Raw genomic sequence first — 16,241 nt, forward strand, 5'->3', positions numbered from 1 at the left:
CGGGACCGGGGCACAAACCCGTGTCCCCTGCATCGGCAGGCGGACTCTCAACCACTGCACCACCAGGGAAGCCCTATAATAAGCAGTTTTAATGTTTAACAGTAACTGGCTTCATCTAGAAGCAGTACACCATGAATGAGGAGTCTGTTTGCTTATTGCACATAGTTCTTATTTTTAAAGATCATTTGGGTTAAAAAAAGACATTTTTCGGATACACTAAAGTGGTTCTTTATATTCTGTTCATCATAGCTATACACAGAGATTCTAATTTTAGTACCAGGTTTTTACCCTACCCTTCCAAAATTTTTATTTCAGATGGAGCAGATGGTGCTTTTTACCCAGATGAAATCCAAAGGCCACCTGTGAGAGTACCCTCTTGGGGACTGGAAGATAATGTTGTCTGCAGCCAGCCTGCTCGAAACCTAAGTCGACCTGATGGTTTAGAAGACCCTGAGGATAGTAAAGTAAGTTGAATTTCTATTTTCTGAGCCTGTCCCTTTTATATTTTGTCCTGTGTAGAGAGTTATCTGTGTGTAGAAAGAGAGAATGTGTATGCTTGTGTGTACACGATTGCTTACTTGATTTTTTGAAAAATCTGCTTGTATTTAAATTTGAAAAATCAACCATTAATATGCTTCAGACTTACACTTTAGGATTTATTGAGAGAATGACCTTAGAATATTGTAATTATAAGATAGTTTAATCTTAAAATTTGTTTTTAAATTGAGCTATAATTGACACATGTTTCAGGTGTGCAACATAATGATTCGGTATTTGTGTATATTGCAAAATGAACATCATAACAAGTCTAGTTAACATCCATCATCATACAGCTATAATTTTTTTTCTTGTGATGAGAACTTTTAAGATCTACTCTCTTAGCAACTTTCAAATGTACAATACAGTATTAACTGTAGTCACAGATAGTTTAATCTTAATTATCACAGAGTAATTTACTATATTCTTTTGATTGTAGATGTACTAGGTTGCAAGAAGCAAAGTGTTAATGACAGTGTTATGCTTTGCTGTGCATCTTTTCAGCTTTGCATTTATATCCCACTTTAAGTTATAAAGTGGACTCTTCATTATCTTCAGCAAGAAAAAGGAAGAAGTGTGTGTATCATAGTTTTCTTTTTCAGAGAAATACTCTTGTAGACATCATTAGTATTTAATCTCTCAGCAGTACAGTACTGTTGATAATTGAATCAGTTTACGTGGCATGGCATTCTTTTTATTTCATTTAAGAGATTTCTTCACCATTTAATAGATCCTTTTCCTCATAGCAGCTCTTTGGATTTTCTGTGCATTAAGATGCATTTAAAAGAAATGCTTTATCGTGCTCTTTGCAAGTACAGCGGTATCATGACCTGTTTCTCATTTAATCTAGTTTGCTGCATTTAATTGCTATTAACCTTTGCAGAAACTGATCAGTGTTCAGACAGGCATGATTTTAGCCCTAGCGCTCAACACCCATAATGGAGAAAAATGCATTTCTCTCTTCTGCCTTTTGGCCTCCTATATCCATTACTGGGAATAATTAGGAAAACTGTCAGAACTTTGGTAGCCTATATGAAGTCTAGAGTATCATCTTACTGCTTTTTCACACCTTTACTTCACATTTTGCATATTTAATCTGATCATTCTTGGCACAGGTGTTACATGTGACAAGCTCTTCTCTAGTCATCGGCTTCAGTTTAATTAGCAGAATGTGCTTTCTCATCTGTGTGCTTTGCCCTCCTGCAAACCCATGAGAAGCAGTGTTAGAATCTTGTGCTCATTTGCTGACATCCTTAGATTTGGTAATGAGATGGAAGGGGTCTTAGGAGGCATACCTTGGGTAATTGTATTTTTGCTATCAGAAGATTTTTCACATTAGACAGACACTAATTTTTATGTACGTTCAGACCGTTTTTTTTTTTTTTAATTCTGGTCCTTACAACAACAAAAATCACTTGCAAATGAAGTGTTTTAGTTAGAATATGAAAAGCAGCTCTGAGTTGACCTGTCCCTTTTCTCTGGTTCTTTGCCCTGGAAGTATTTAACAGCTTGGGACCTAGTGCCTTTAAGTTGGGGTTGAAGCGGCTGCACTTCCAGCCCCCTCCAGTCACACCTCCCGTCGTATCTCCTCCCTTCTGTACCAAAAACTTTCTGTCAGATCAAAAAAGGCTTTTATGACTCACTCCCCTTCACCTCATAGTTGTAATTATGATGATAGTGATGGCAATAGACATTTCTGTAGTTTCATTGGACAGCTAATGCTTAACACTTTAAATATATTAACTCTTTATAGCTGTCCTATGAGGTAGAAACTATTACTATATTTTATAATGGAGGAAACAGAGACAGACTACCTGGCTTGCTTCAAGTCATACAGCTGGTAAGCATACAGCCGCATCAGTTTGGCTATGGAAGTTGTGGTTTTACCACCTATCAACCTACCAAATGACTAAACCAGAGGTTCCCAAACTTTCTCAGTTAATGGCACCTTTAGCATCTCAGTAGCCTCCTGCACAGTTTTTGGAACCATGGTCTAAACTCTTGCTACACAAAAATACCTTTTTTGGACCAACACTATTGGTATCTCCTGGAAGAAATAAGGAATCTCTGGCTCCACTCCAGACCTACAGAGAATCAGACTGCATTTAACAAAGTCTTTTGGTGATCATGCGCTTAATAAAGTTTGAGTTGCACTGGTCTAAACTTCCTAAGGCCCATCAGGCAAGTTTGGATTACTTTCTCTTCCTTCAACACATATCCCACTTTCCAGTTGTTTTTATGCCTTTGTATAGTGTTTCCCTTCCACCTGACTAGCTTTACTTCTTTCCTCTCTCCTCTATCTCTGAAAGACTGAGGTTCACACATTCTGTTAATGTGTAGTTTGTAGCTTTCCACATGAATCCTTCACTATGAACCCCCCAATTGAAGACTGACAGTTTTTGTATTTACATCTTTTTCTGATGAGTTTTTTAGTTTTTATTCTCAGAAGGATCTGTGGTTTTCAAAGGGAAGGGGCTATGACTCCACAGTTGTTGGGAATCACTGCTTGAAAGAATCGAGGCCTGTTTCCCATTGTCATGACACATGGAATTTTTGCCTTTCTTAAATTTTGCCATTTTTCATATGTTGTCTTATTTTTAAAATTTTACTTTGAATATAACCAGTATGTTTTCTGTTTACAAAAGTAGTATATAATTACAGCCAATCCACTTTTATCAAGACTGCCAAGACATTTTTTTTTTAATTAATTAATTTATTTTTGGCTGTGTTGGGTCTTCGTTGCTGCGTGTGGGCTTTCTCTAGTTGCGGTGAGCGGGGGCTACTCTTCGTTGCAGTGCGCAGGCTTCTCATTGCGGTGGCTTCTCTAGGTGCAGAGCATGGGCTCTAGGCGCACGGGCTTCAGTAGTTGTGGCGTGCGGGCTCTAGAGTGCAGGCTCAGCAGTTGTGGCGCAAGGGCGTAGTTGCTCCGCGGCATGTGGGATCTTCCTGGACCAGGGATCAAACCTGTGTCCCCTGCATTGGCAGGCAGATTCTTAACCACTGCACCACCAGGGAAGTCCCCCAAGACATTTCAAAGGGGAAAGAATAATCATTTCAACAAACGGTGCTGGGACATTTGGATATCCATATGCAAAAAAATGAAATTGGACTTCTACCTCATACCATATACAAAAATTAACTCAAATTGAACCTAAATGTAAGAGCTAAAGTATAAAATTCAAAAGAAAACATAGAGGTAGGTCTTTGTGATGTTAGGCAATGGTTTCTTAGATATGACATCAAAAGCACAAGCAGCAAAGGAAAAAATAGATAAATTAGACTTCATCAAAAGGATTACATGAGGGGCTTCCCTAGTGGCGCAGTGATTTAGAATACGCCCGGCAATGCAGGGGACATGGGTTCGAGCCCTGGTCCGGGAAGATCCCACATGCTACGGAGCAACTAAGCCTGTGCTCCACAACTACTGAGCCTGCGCTCTAGAGCCCACAAGCCACAACTACTGAAGCCTGCGCGCCTAGAGCCCATACTCCACAACAAGAGAAGCCACCGCAATGAGAAGCCCGTGCACTGCAATGAGGAGTAGCCCCCGCTCACCGCAACTAGAGAAAACCTGCGCACAGCAACGAAGACCCAACGCAGCCAAAAATAAATAAAATAAATTAAAAAAAAAGATTATATGAATTCTATATGTTCTATTTTTTTTAAATACACTTATTTTCAGCTGATTCTGTATCTCTGGTTGGCATCTCTTCTTTTTTTCTTTTTTAAATATTTATTTATTTAGGCTGTGCCCAGTCTTAGTTGCGGCATGCATGTGGGAACTAGCTCCCCGACCAGAGATTGAACCCAGGCCCCCTGCATTGGGAGTGTGGAGTCTTACCCACTGGACCACCAGGGAAGTCCCTGGTTGGCATCTCTTAATGCTGAATTTTACCTTCTCTATACCATATAGTACAATGCCTTTCATATACAGTAGGGTCTATTTAAATTTTTGTGACTAACGATTTTACCTAAAGAAATGCTTTTAATTATTTTTATTTTCTGCCTACTAATGTTCAGATCATCTTAGAAAAGTAATTTTTGGTAACAGCTTTATTGAGATATAATTCACATACCATATAATTACCATTTAAAGTATACAACTCAGTGGTTTTTAGTATATTCAGAGAATTGTGCAGCTATCACCACATTCAATTTTAGGACATTTTCCTCACCACAGAAAGAAGCCCTGTACCCTTTAGCAGTTACTTTGTCTCTGTAGAGTTGCTTATTCTGGACATTTATGTAAGTCAGATCTTATAACATGAGGTCTTTTGTGACTGGCTTCTTTTCACTTAGCATAATGTTTTCAAGATCCATGTTTTAGCATCCGTGCATATTTAGCATGAAGAATGTACTGCATTCCTTTTTATTAAATGCTGAATAGTGTGTTGTATGGATATACCACATTTTGTTTATCCATTCCTCTGTTGATTAACAGTTGGCTCTTGTGAATAGTGCTGCTGTGAACTTATGTACAAGTTTTTGTTTGAATACCTTTTTCAGTTTGGTTATATACCTAGGAGTTGAATTGCTGGGTCATAGGGTAACTCTGTGTTTAACCTTTTGAAGAATTGCCTGATTCCTTTTCCATTGGCAGTGTGTAAGTGTAAAAGTTCCAATTTATCTACATCTTTACCCACACTTGTTGTCTGTTGTTTTGATGATAGCCCATCCTAGTAGATGAGAAGTGGCATATCATCATGATTTTGATTTGCATTTCCCTGATGGCTAATGATACTGAGCATCTTTAATGTGCTGGTTGACCATTTGTATATGTTCTTTGGGAAAATGTCTATTCAAGTCCTTTGGCCATTTTTATATAGGATTATTTGTCCCTTGCCAGATAAATGATTTGCAAATACTTTCTCCCATCTGTGGATTGTCTTTATATTCTTTTGGTGGTATCCTTTGCAGCACAAAGTTTTAAATTTTGATGAAGTCAAATTTACCTATCCTTTTTTTTGCTTGTACTTTTGTTGTCGTATCTCAGAAACCATTGTTTTATCTAAGGTAGCTCTAGCTTCTAATTTAGGTCTTTGGTTTAAGTTTTGAATGTGGAGAAAAGTAAATTTTTTTGGTATTCTTTTCCATTATGGTTTATTACAGGACATCGAATATAGTTCCCTGTGCTGTACTTGTTGTTTATCCATTCTATATGTAGTAGTTTGCATCTGCTAATCCCAAACTCCCAATCCAACACCCGCCCCCCCACCCGCTGGCTCACCTCAGCAACCACAAGTCTGCTCTCTGTGAGTCTGTTTCTGTTTCGTAGATAAGTTCATTTGTGTCATTATTTTAGATTCCACATACAAGTGATACCATATGGTATTTGGCTTTCTCTTTCTGACTTACTTCGCTTAGTGTGATAATCTCTAGGTCCATGTAGCTGCAAATGGCATTATTTCACTCTTTATTGGCTGAGTAATATTCCATTGTATACATATATACCACATGTTCTTTATCCATTCATCTGTCGATGGACATTTAGGTTGTTTCCATGTCTTGGCTCTTGTAAATAGTGTTGCATGAACATAGGGTTGCATGTATCTGAGAAAAGTGACATTTGAAAATAGAGATCTTACAAAATTATTTGCTTTCCTATTTTTAAAATACCTTTAAATTTTATGGAGTTATAATTCAATGATATTCCTTCATTGACATATTACTAGAAATGGATGTTTGGCTGAGCTTAAACAGTAACATCTCATAAAAAGAGAATGTTGACTAATATTACTTAATAATACAGAGTTATAAGGATAAACATTAATTCTTTAGTTTTATATATATAAAAGTTACCCAGAGTCATTGGTACTCTGTTCTTAATGTGTTGATTTTGGCCTTAGCAAGTTTTTCTTACAGGATGCTCTTGAACTAAAGTAGTAATTATTAACTTAGTAAAAGTTCTATTAAGTGGTGGATCTTTCTTCATTGATATTCATTACTAGCTCCTTAATGATACCTAAATATTTCAGTTAATAATTCCTGTCAAAGGTGGAATCATAACACAGTTTTAGAAATTCTGATTGTCCGAATCCTAATGATTCAGATGGTGTAACTCAGTCATTAGCTCCCGAGTGTGTATTGCTAGTTTGATCACAATTGCATTTTTTATTGTGGTTGAATACACATAACATAAAGTTTACCATCTTAACTATTTTTTAGTACATGCTTCTATAGCAGTAGGTACAGATGACCCTTAACACGAGGGTTAGGGGTGCCAACCAACCATGCAGTTGAAAATCTGAGTATAACTTACAGTTGGTCTTCTACATCTGTGGTTTCTCCCATATCCACAGATCTGCATTCGAGGATCCAACCAACCTCAGTTCATGTAGTATTGTAGTATATACTATTGAAAAAAATCCCACATAAAAGCAGATCTATGCAGTTCAAATCCTCATCGTTCAGTGGTCAACGGTATATTCACATTGTTGTGCAACAAGTCTTCAGAACTCTTTTCATCTTGCAAAACAAACTCTATACCCGTTAAACAACAACTCCATTCCTCCCTCCCTCTGGCCCCTGGCAACTGCCATTCTACTTTGCCTCTCTGAATTTGACTATTCTGGATACCTCATATAAGTACAATAGAATCATATAGTATTTATCTTTTTGTGATGGGCTTATTTCACTTAATATATGTCCTCAAGATTCATTCATGTTGTAAGATGTCAGAATTTTCTTCCTTTTTAAGGCTAAGTAATATTTCATTGTATGTGTATACCACATTTTGTTTATCCATGCATCTATTGATAGACATTTGAGTTGTTTCCACCTTTTGGCTATTGTGAATAATGCTGCTATGACCATAGGTGTACCAGTATATCTGTTTGAGTTCCTGCTTTCAGTTCTTTTGGATATATACCCAGAAACGGAATTGTTGTATCATATGGTAATTGTATTTTTATGATCATGATTGCATTTTGAATTTACTATGATTAAATGTATTTTGTTGTCTAAGAGATTAACCAATTTTAATACTATTTCAGATGTTCAAACTGGTTATATACTTTGCTAAGAAAAACAAGAATTATTTTAGAGACTAGATTTTGAGTTGAGCATCTCATGAGAAGTTTTGGGTTTCAAACAGAGCTTCAGTTTACCGTAGCATGTTTCCTTTGCTTAAAAATGAGTTTGCAAATAGAGTATTGTGCTCATGGGTCTAAAGGTACATGAACAATGTAGAGTGGTTTAGACGTTTGTAGAGATTAAAATGCTATTGAAAATATTTTCTTAAGAAAAATTTAATTATTTGGAGTTGTTCGTAAATATATTTTAGTGTGGTAGTCCCAATAATATTTGCTTACAAGATTATTTCAGCAGTTTAGCTAAAATACTAGGTACTTATACTTTAAAACTTGCTATTCAAAATTCTTTTGAGTTGACAACTTTCAGTGCTAAAACTTGATTACTTCAGTAGTTTTGGGTGGAAATCTTGCTAAAATAGAATACTAATAACCTTAATGACTGAAATTTATTAATTAAAAACTCAATATTGAATGATGTCCTCACATTCTTTTAAGGTGTATAGTAAAGCTGTATGATCCAGTGTTGAAATCCTATTTGATGTTTTGGGTTCTTGTCTGCTTTCCTCTTTTTTTTCACCAGTAGCCATTTTTTGTTGCTGGCAGTGAGCCTGCCTTAATAGCCTCACTTCCTGGGCTAATTTGTTATGTGTAAACTAGTATGGTTTGGAAACTAATTAGCCGAGCTTGATGAGTAAAATGGAATAACTGTATTTGTGAGTGAAAATTTGGTCATTTTGCATGACAAGATCACCAGAGACTTTATTATATGAATTGGTTACTCAGATTTTATTACATACTTCCTGGTTTTAAACTATTCTCCCAGTAGGTGATTTCTTATTTCATGAGGACTTATGTCTCATTATTACATCTAGAATTCTACTCTTCAGTCCCTCTCCCCTTTTATTCTGGTAGAAGATACAGAATAATAGTTACCCTTACCAAATCCTATATGGCTTAGGAAGTATAAAGTGCTTTTCTTGCCCCCCTCATCCACATATTTTATGAGCAGGGTTAACATGTCTGATGGGTGGTCTGAACCTAGCACCTTAGCTAGTTCCAAACTCTATTGTCAGCTGCTTCATGGAAGCAGTGAATTGGTGTGAGCTGCAGCTGTTGTAAAACACAGGGAAAGGTGGTTATGAGATTTTTGGTTCCATTATATTTTTTGCTCCTAGAAAGTTGTATTGTACAATATTATATATATGTCTCATCAAGAATTTTGAAAAGTAGAATATGAAGACCTTTTGTTTTATTATTCTCATTTTCTTCAATAGCATTTCAAAAATTTTTAAAACATATTTTTATGTCATTTATATATGAGAAAATTTTGTTCATTATTTTATATGTAGTTGTTTAAGCAGATTCATTTTCAGATATTGTTGCTGGAAGGCCTAAGTATGGCAGCCAGAGTAATGTGGCACAGAATCACAATTTGCCTGTTATACATATGTAAGCTTAGCAGATTCAACTACTAAATCATCTTCCTTCTTTGTACCTGCAGATTTAAAAACTGTCTGGATTTTAGTTACTTAAAGACTTTTAATTTTTGAAGTATATGAAGTACTTGTCCAACATTCCCCAACTTCTCAATACCCTATTAGGTTATTGATCCTGTTTTTCTTTTGCCCAGTTGTATCCTAAAGGAATCATATGTAAACAAAAGTGTTTTCTCATGTGATGCACATGGGGAAAAAAAAGTCTCTCACCTCCTTTTTTGAGCTTTTAGCGGGGATAATTGTCAGAGTAATAGCTAAGTTACCCCACCTTCCCTTATTATTCCCTCCCCCCCGCCAAAAAAAAGAATTCAATTTATGTTTTGTTTGGTCACTTCAAATTTCACGTCACGTACTCTTTTTTGGAACCTCTTCCTATGACAGACCTGACTTAGCCTATTAATAGTTCTGGGGCAAGCATGACTACCCAGCAACATAAGGACTTTCATCAGTGCCTCTTCCACCTGTTGTGTGCTGTTAGTTCATGACATGAGAGCAGCTAACAAACTGCTCAGGGGAAGAAAGCAAATGGGCACTTCAGAGGATGTGGCTGCTTTGGATATGAAGTGACAGTCTGTGTTTGGATATTGATGTAGCAGCAATGTGCAAATCTATAAAAAGTGACTAGAGGGATTCAGGCATGGAAATTCAAACCAGCATTTTCTGATTCAGACTCAGATTTACAGGGTTTTAGGAGTCTTCCTTGATAATCTGTTAATCAGATATTTAAATTTGAATCTGATTGTTTTACATCAGGGTTTTTGAGGCCTGTAGTTTGGTGCATTGCTTCGCTTTAACATGGTTTTCCAGTTGGATTCGCTTGTGTATTTGCCCCAAAACATACACACACACGCACTGTTTTCCTTTATTTATAATTTCTACGTATTGTGCAGTGGATATATATTATCACAGAAGACCCTGCCTATCTTACAGACTAATAGTCATTCAATGAGAATAAAAGGAAAAATAATGCAGTCTTAAGATTTTTATGAAAGTGGTCACCCAGTGTATGGAATGAAAAGTCGGTAAAGTTACCTACATATCGGTCAAAAAAGTCTATTGATCTCTACTTCATTCACACGCACAGGTGTAGTATACTCTCCGTTCCACTGAATGCTGCTTTTTATTTCAAGGTAAGACTTAGTCCATAGTGAAATACTCTCTTAAAAAAAAAAAAAAGTTACTTTCAAACATGTTTACAGGAAAATCTAATTTAATGATAATAGAAGTAAATTTTTTAAAGTGTAATCTTGTTTCCTTTATACGGTGCTTGATTGAATTAATTAATTGAGGAACTTCTCTTCGGTTTCACTTTTCTCAAAAGTTGCATGATTATTGTTTGCCTAGGAAGATGAGAATGTGCCCACTGCTCCTGATCCTCCAAGTCAGCATTTACGTGGCCATGGAACAGGCTTTTGCTTTGATCCCAGGTAATTTTTCTCTTTTGTGTGTAGAATTGGGATTACCTGTGGCTCTCAACCTATGGTCCTTGAAAATTTGTTAGAAATGCATATGGTCCAGGGCCCTAACTCAGATCTTGTTGAACCCCAAATCCTTGCTGTAGGGCCCAGCAGTACACGTCTCAGCATGCCTCCAGGTAGTTCTGATGCACGCCGTACCTTGAGGACCAGTGCTGTAAACACCTTTAGTTGTTAAACTGAACGAACACTGTTGGGAAGCTACAAGTTGTATGAATCTTTATAGTTTTACAAAAGGCATATTTTGTTAGTTAAAAATTGAAGAATTCTTGTCACTGAGCCTCATTTCACATAATGTGATTGTATTTTTTGGATTTTGATGAGAAAAAGATTTTGTCAATCTAATTGTAAAACTAAAATTAGAGGCTTTATAAATGGTTTACACAATTGTCAATAGCAAGCTTTTAGGAGCAGAAAAAGAGGTTCCTGGTGTAACTGAAGACTTTCAAGGTAAGTGTTAGTATGAATATCAGCTTAACTAGATAAATGTAACCTCGCTGTATCTGAAGGTTACTGCTGTTAAAAATCTGTTTATTAGAAATACGTAATTCTTTCATTTTATTTCCTCAAGCTTTGATGTTCAGAAGAAATGTCCACTCTGTGAATTAATGTTCCCTCCCAACTATGATCAGAGCAAATTTGAAGAACATGTTGAAAGTCACTGGAAGGTGTGCCCAATGTGCAGCGAGCAATTTCCTCCTGACTATGACCAACAGGGGTTTGAAAGGCATGTACAGACCCATTTTGATCAGAATGTTTTAAATTTTGACTAGTTAATTTTTATTAGGAGTTAATAATACAGTTTAGCAGTTGGGAAAAAAACCACCTCAGACCACTAAGGAGACCACAAGGTGTCACTTTCATGCACCCTCTACTGCACTTTTCTGACCAACAGCTACTTTGAGTTTGGTGTTACTAGTGTCAGGGTCAGTCCTTGGCTTATCACTTATCAATAAATATAATTTTAACCTCTGTTAATCTTACCTGCTTAAGAAGTTCTTGTGTGTTTGTATCTTTATTTATTCCCCATTTTGAAAAATTATATGAATGAAGGAAATGGATTATTTTAATGTTACCACACTGAAAAAATAGGTATGTATAGTGTGTTATTTAGCAAAATACTTACACGTCTCTGTTGACCTTGTTGATTGAGCATGACTACTAAAAATTATGTAATACAAAGAATTTATCATAAGTCTTGCAAAGTTATTCTTTTGAATACAGAAACTTCATAATTTAGCCCATGAAATGTTTTTTTTTAACCCTCTTTAGAAAGGGAGCTGCATGTAGAATGAGATCACATGCTTCCAAGATAGCAAATATCCTTTTTATATTTGAAATGTTTGCTTTAGGAATTAATAGAATGCATATTTTGCTAATTTTATGACTAAAAAATTTTAGAATACCTGAATGATTATTTTTAAGCCATCTTAAAGTTGTATTTCTATCTGATGGGGAAATGGAACAAGATATGTCAGTGTAATTGTTTCATACTAAATGATCTACTAAACAGTGATGGTTGTGGCATAAAATCACAGAAAATGTATGTCTTTTTTCACATTTTCTTGATAAGAGTATAACTTTGAAAAAATGTTCTCAGTAAGTGATTAAATATGTAATGCATAAACCCAAATCAAACTATCGTGTTCGTTATGACTCTGCTGTATATAGTATTCATTAACATTAAAGTAGACACATTTCATTGTCAAATTTATTTGTGATAGTTTTTCATTAAGTCTAGCATCTTGAATGTCTTTTTGGTCTGGGTCATTAAAATATCTGAACTACAGTCCTTTCCTCTTTTAGAATATGTATGTTAAGGATTTAAAGTACTGACTTTTTGATTTTGCTGTTTTTGTGGTTATCAAAATATTTAAGCTTGTCTTAAGCAAACTAGCTATCTAAAATGTTAACTTAATATTCAGTGTAGTGGCATTTTGGGGTACTATATGTGAACCGCATATATTATACATCATCTCACTTGTATTTGTTTCTAGGAGCAGAGTTTATGTATCGTTGGAATCCTTTAAAAGGTTTGAGTCTAGGGCAAAACAAACAGTATTGGGCAGTCAGGTATCAGGACATGGCAGACCTGGGATGCAACAGTAATGAAGACTCCATGTTTTAAGCTTCTGGATAGGTTATATGCTAAGCAGAATATATTCAGGTAAAATATGTTCAATGATAAGAACATTTTTGTTCCATCAGTTAATAATTATGGACCATGCTAACCTAAAAGTATCCTTTGAATTTTATAGTGCTACTACCAGTGAAATGAAATTGTTCATCATACTAACCTAGGCAAAACATTGATGAAATCTACATGTCAGCTGAATTCTGCCCCCCACCAAAAAAGGGCAGCCTTAGAACAAGGTAATGAATGGATATATTCGTTTCTGTGGCAATCTTGATACTGGTCTTTATAATGGATGCTAATGAAAATAAAGAGCCATGTTTATTTTGGGTCAGAGGCAGTTTATTTTAAATGTGATATCATTTACATTTATAAGCAGCTTTTCTTGACAGCAATTTTGTTTCATTAAGTTGCCTTCAGTTCTAAAACAAACCTCTGTTGCTTTCAAACTTAATGTGCTCTGTCCTGAACAAAACATATGAAAATATAATTTAAAGCACAGTTTTCACAGACACAGTACGATACATTCACTATACACGTTATAACAAAATATTCCCATCCTTACCTGTTTAGTAATACTGTCACAATGAATAAGTAAATAGAAACTGGAAATTTTTATAGTTGAAAGAAATTTAACATGCACAATGACTATTTTATATGACTGTTTAGCTGTTGAACTACTGATCCAGCCTACAGTTTCTTGCACTAGAAGGAGCGAAGCTGAATAATAATTGCTGGCCTAAAAAAAATTTTGGTCAATTCTAGGTAGATATGAAATAGCCAAGTAGGGCCTTCTTATGCACCAACTAGTGGCTTCTCATGTCTGTATCACCCTTTAAAACATAAAGGATAACACTGTATATTCAGGACCAAGACTATTCTTCAGAGATCTGAGGACATTTTTAGCGGGTAGTGTCTTTATAAATAACTTTTAAATCCCTCATTATGAGGGATTCACAATTTAAGAGTGTATTAATAGAAGCTTACCCATCTGGCTAACAGAATTGTCTTCCTTTCAAAACGTCTGAAAAATTGAGGAGGAACACCTGCTTTCCATCTGTAAGACTTTCAACAAATGGAAACACGGGAAGAAAGTTATTTTACAAGCATTTCGAGTTTGATTTTCATCAGTTTTGTGGGCAGTTAGTTAGCCATCTCAAAGCAATTTTTATTGCATAATTAGGCAATTGGTAAACTCATGTTTAAGGAATAGCACTTGGGAGAAATGAACACTCAAGGCATGATGGTACTGTTGGTAAGAAAAACTTTAGGAATGGTCCAGACATAGGTTATACTCTAATGGGTCACGTATTAGTCACTGTTTGACCACCTGCTGCAAGAAGCACTTACCTGTCAATAAGGCTCAATTTCATATTTCAGCAAAATGTCTTACAAAGCTAAACAGACATTTCCAGTGGGAATACAGACATCTACAATGTGATGGAAAAAGTGCCTTTAAAAAAAGTCTGAAAACACAATGAGCATGAGGAGGCGACAGGGGTCTTAACAAAATGCTCCTCTTTGAAATGCGCTTGGCATTTTAATTCTTATCTGCAACCCGCAGGTTGTTAGGGCAGTGGTTGCAAGAACTGGCAACACATAAAACATCACATCTGTTGGCAATAGAGAACGACAAAGTGCTTTAAAACTTCACCTAAAGATGAAGATAGAACTAAATTTCACACACACAAAATTTGCACTTAAGTATTTCAAAGTGTTTCCTAACAGATTTCAGGGGAAAGTATTTCACTAAACTGGTATCTTGGTCCACAGACATCAATAGGCATAAACTGAATCCCTTGCACCTAGCAGGCACTCAATGAATGTGTGTTAATGAGTGAACTGAATAGACTTTTTGTACAAAAATGCCATTTGTAACACTAAAATGATTGGTAAGTCACATGGCAAGATTTTCAGCTTTTTAAAGGTCAAAAGGATTTGCAAGATAATATAAAACACAGAAAGCACACCTTTTATGCATGTTATTTAAATATGAAAATATTTTTAGCATATTATGTTAAACATTCTTTCTTATTTATATTTCCGTTACCTAAAGTCTTTCTAGTCACAGGTACTAACTAACTCCATTATGTAAGGCATGGTAACCAGTTTGACAGTGAAGGTATTATTTTGGTTTTGAACACAATGAGTTGATGTGTTGAAAAACTTCAACCAATCACATTATAATCTTGGGGGGAAAACCCTCAGTGCCAGCCCCTCCTCCCCCGCAACGGATATCACTGCAACACAGCTAAACGATACGCAACATGCCCTCAATTTCTGTCTTGTTTTGGGGGAAATGTGCTGAAAAACCTAGAGCTTTTTTTGTTTAGCACCTTATATCAAAGTAATGAAAATGGGTATGATGATTACATGTGCAAATGTACAAAATCATTAACTCTACAAAGATACATCATTCCAAAATTACAGAAAAAATTTAAAGCATGCATTTATTCTTTAAAGGGTTGCTGAATGCTTCCCCTGAAAAAAGGTGGCTGTTTTCAAAATCAGCAACTGCTGGTGAGGATTTCTTGGCACAGTTATGACCAGCATGTTACTGCTGCATCTTCCTGATAATGTCAGCCGACACCGGGGGATGGAAATTGATTGTGTGGTGCCGCAGGCCCTGAGCTGTCTTGTAACTCTTACCACAACGACACTTGAATGGTTTGCGGACACGAATCTGTGTTCTGTGGCCATTCTTAGCATGGTACTTTATGCCATTCACATTCTGTGGAGAGGACAAAAATATCACCTATTAGACGGAGTCGCACAGCGTCAGATCGGGGGGAAACCTCAGTGCGGGTCTGACTGCAACTGGACAGCAGCTGTAGACAGAACAGGCTTTTTCACGAACTCGCAGTCGTGTGTTAATCGTGGGCGGTGCAGACTGGGTCGTGCACACAGCTCACGCAAAGCAATTTCAAATACACCTCAGTTACTCTGAAAGTACTGACTTCTGACTTTTACATAAAATACGTATTTAAGACCCAGACTGTATAAAGAGGCACAGCTCCCTCTGAATCTTGTTTCCACTCTGAAGAATGTTAACGATGAACAACTACATACAAATATCCTCAAGATGGCCCCGAAAAAATCTAAAGAAAGAAAACACAGGTTAGGGTAATGAAGTTCAAGACGTGTATAAATTCTTCATTTGGAAACTCAGCTTGTGTCTTGCTCCCAGGCAACCATGATAATAATCCCTACCTTAGGTAGGGATTTTGTGTCCATTTTCTACTCTGAATTAAGCCGTATCTGTGCCCAAATCTTGCCCCAGCACTGTTGTGTGTGTTAAATAAGCACCTATGGGCAGACAAGGCCCTACTTTTATTTATGTACTATTCCAAACATACAGTGAACTTTTAAAATGTTAGGTTATTAAAGTCTCAGCAACAGAAAAGTTCCAAACTTCAAGTTGGCCTACAAATCCTAAATGATAACATGAAATACCAAAATGCTTTCTGGATTTCTATTAGTTGGTTTTGCTAGCTCACTTACATATTCTATTTAAGATGTCATGCCTAGAATCACTCTACAGTTTCTACCAAGTTAGTTTTGCTTATCC

At 36.2% G+C, this 16,241-nt stretch overlaps 2 protein-coding genes across 6 annotated transcripts in view; one reads left to right on the forward strand and one right to left on the reverse strand.

Annotated features, from left to right (window-relative positions):
* The window catches only part of TAX1BP1 (Tax1 binding protein 1), a 75,760-nt gene extending 62,758 nt beyond the window's left edge, over positions 1 to 13,002 (forward strand). Inside the window, exons 12-16 of one of the 2 annotated variants that reach the window (XR_013811076.1) lie at positions 316 to 464; positions 10,409 to 10,491; positions 11,111 to 11,266; positions 12,537 to 12,706; positions 12,798 to 13,002. Coding sequence is in view for 1 of the 2 variants with exons in the window: in XM_079711327.1 (XP_079567453.1) it covers positions 316 to 464; positions 10,409 to 10,491; positions 11,111 to 11,312 (434 nt within the window). In the remaining variant the exon portion in view is untranslated. Of the gene's footprint in view, positions 1 to 315; positions 465 to 10,408; positions 10,492 to 11,110; positions 11,647 to 12,536; positions 12,707 to 12,797 lie in introns of those variants that run through there. The other variant, XM_079711327.1, reaches the window with a different exon arrangement.
* A 1-nt stretch (position 13,003) lies between these two features.
* Positions 13,004 to 16,241, reverse strand: part of JAZF1 (JAZF zinc finger 1) — a gene marked incomplete at both ends in the record, with an annotated part of 355,552 nt that continues 352,314 nt past the window's right edge. For 2 of the 4 annotated variants that reach the window (XM_079711328.1, XM_079711329.1), the window contains one exon: positions 15,228 to 15,404. In XM_079711328.1, the coding sequence (XP_079567454.1) occupies positions 15,228 to 15,404 (177 nt within the window). Of the gene's footprint in view, positions 13,139 to 13,660; positions 13,739 to 15,227; positions 15,405 to 16,241 lie in introns of those variants that run through there. The other 2 variants (XM_079711330.1, XM_079711331.1) reach the window with 2 other exon arrangements.

The sequence above is a fragment of the Hyperoodon ampullatus genome (assembly GCF_949752795.1).
Source record: "Hyperoodon ampullatus genome assembly, chromosome: 9".
Lineage (NCBI taxonomy): Eukaryota > Metazoa > Chordata > Mammalia > Artiodactyla > Ziphiidae > Hyperoodon > Hyperoodon ampullatus.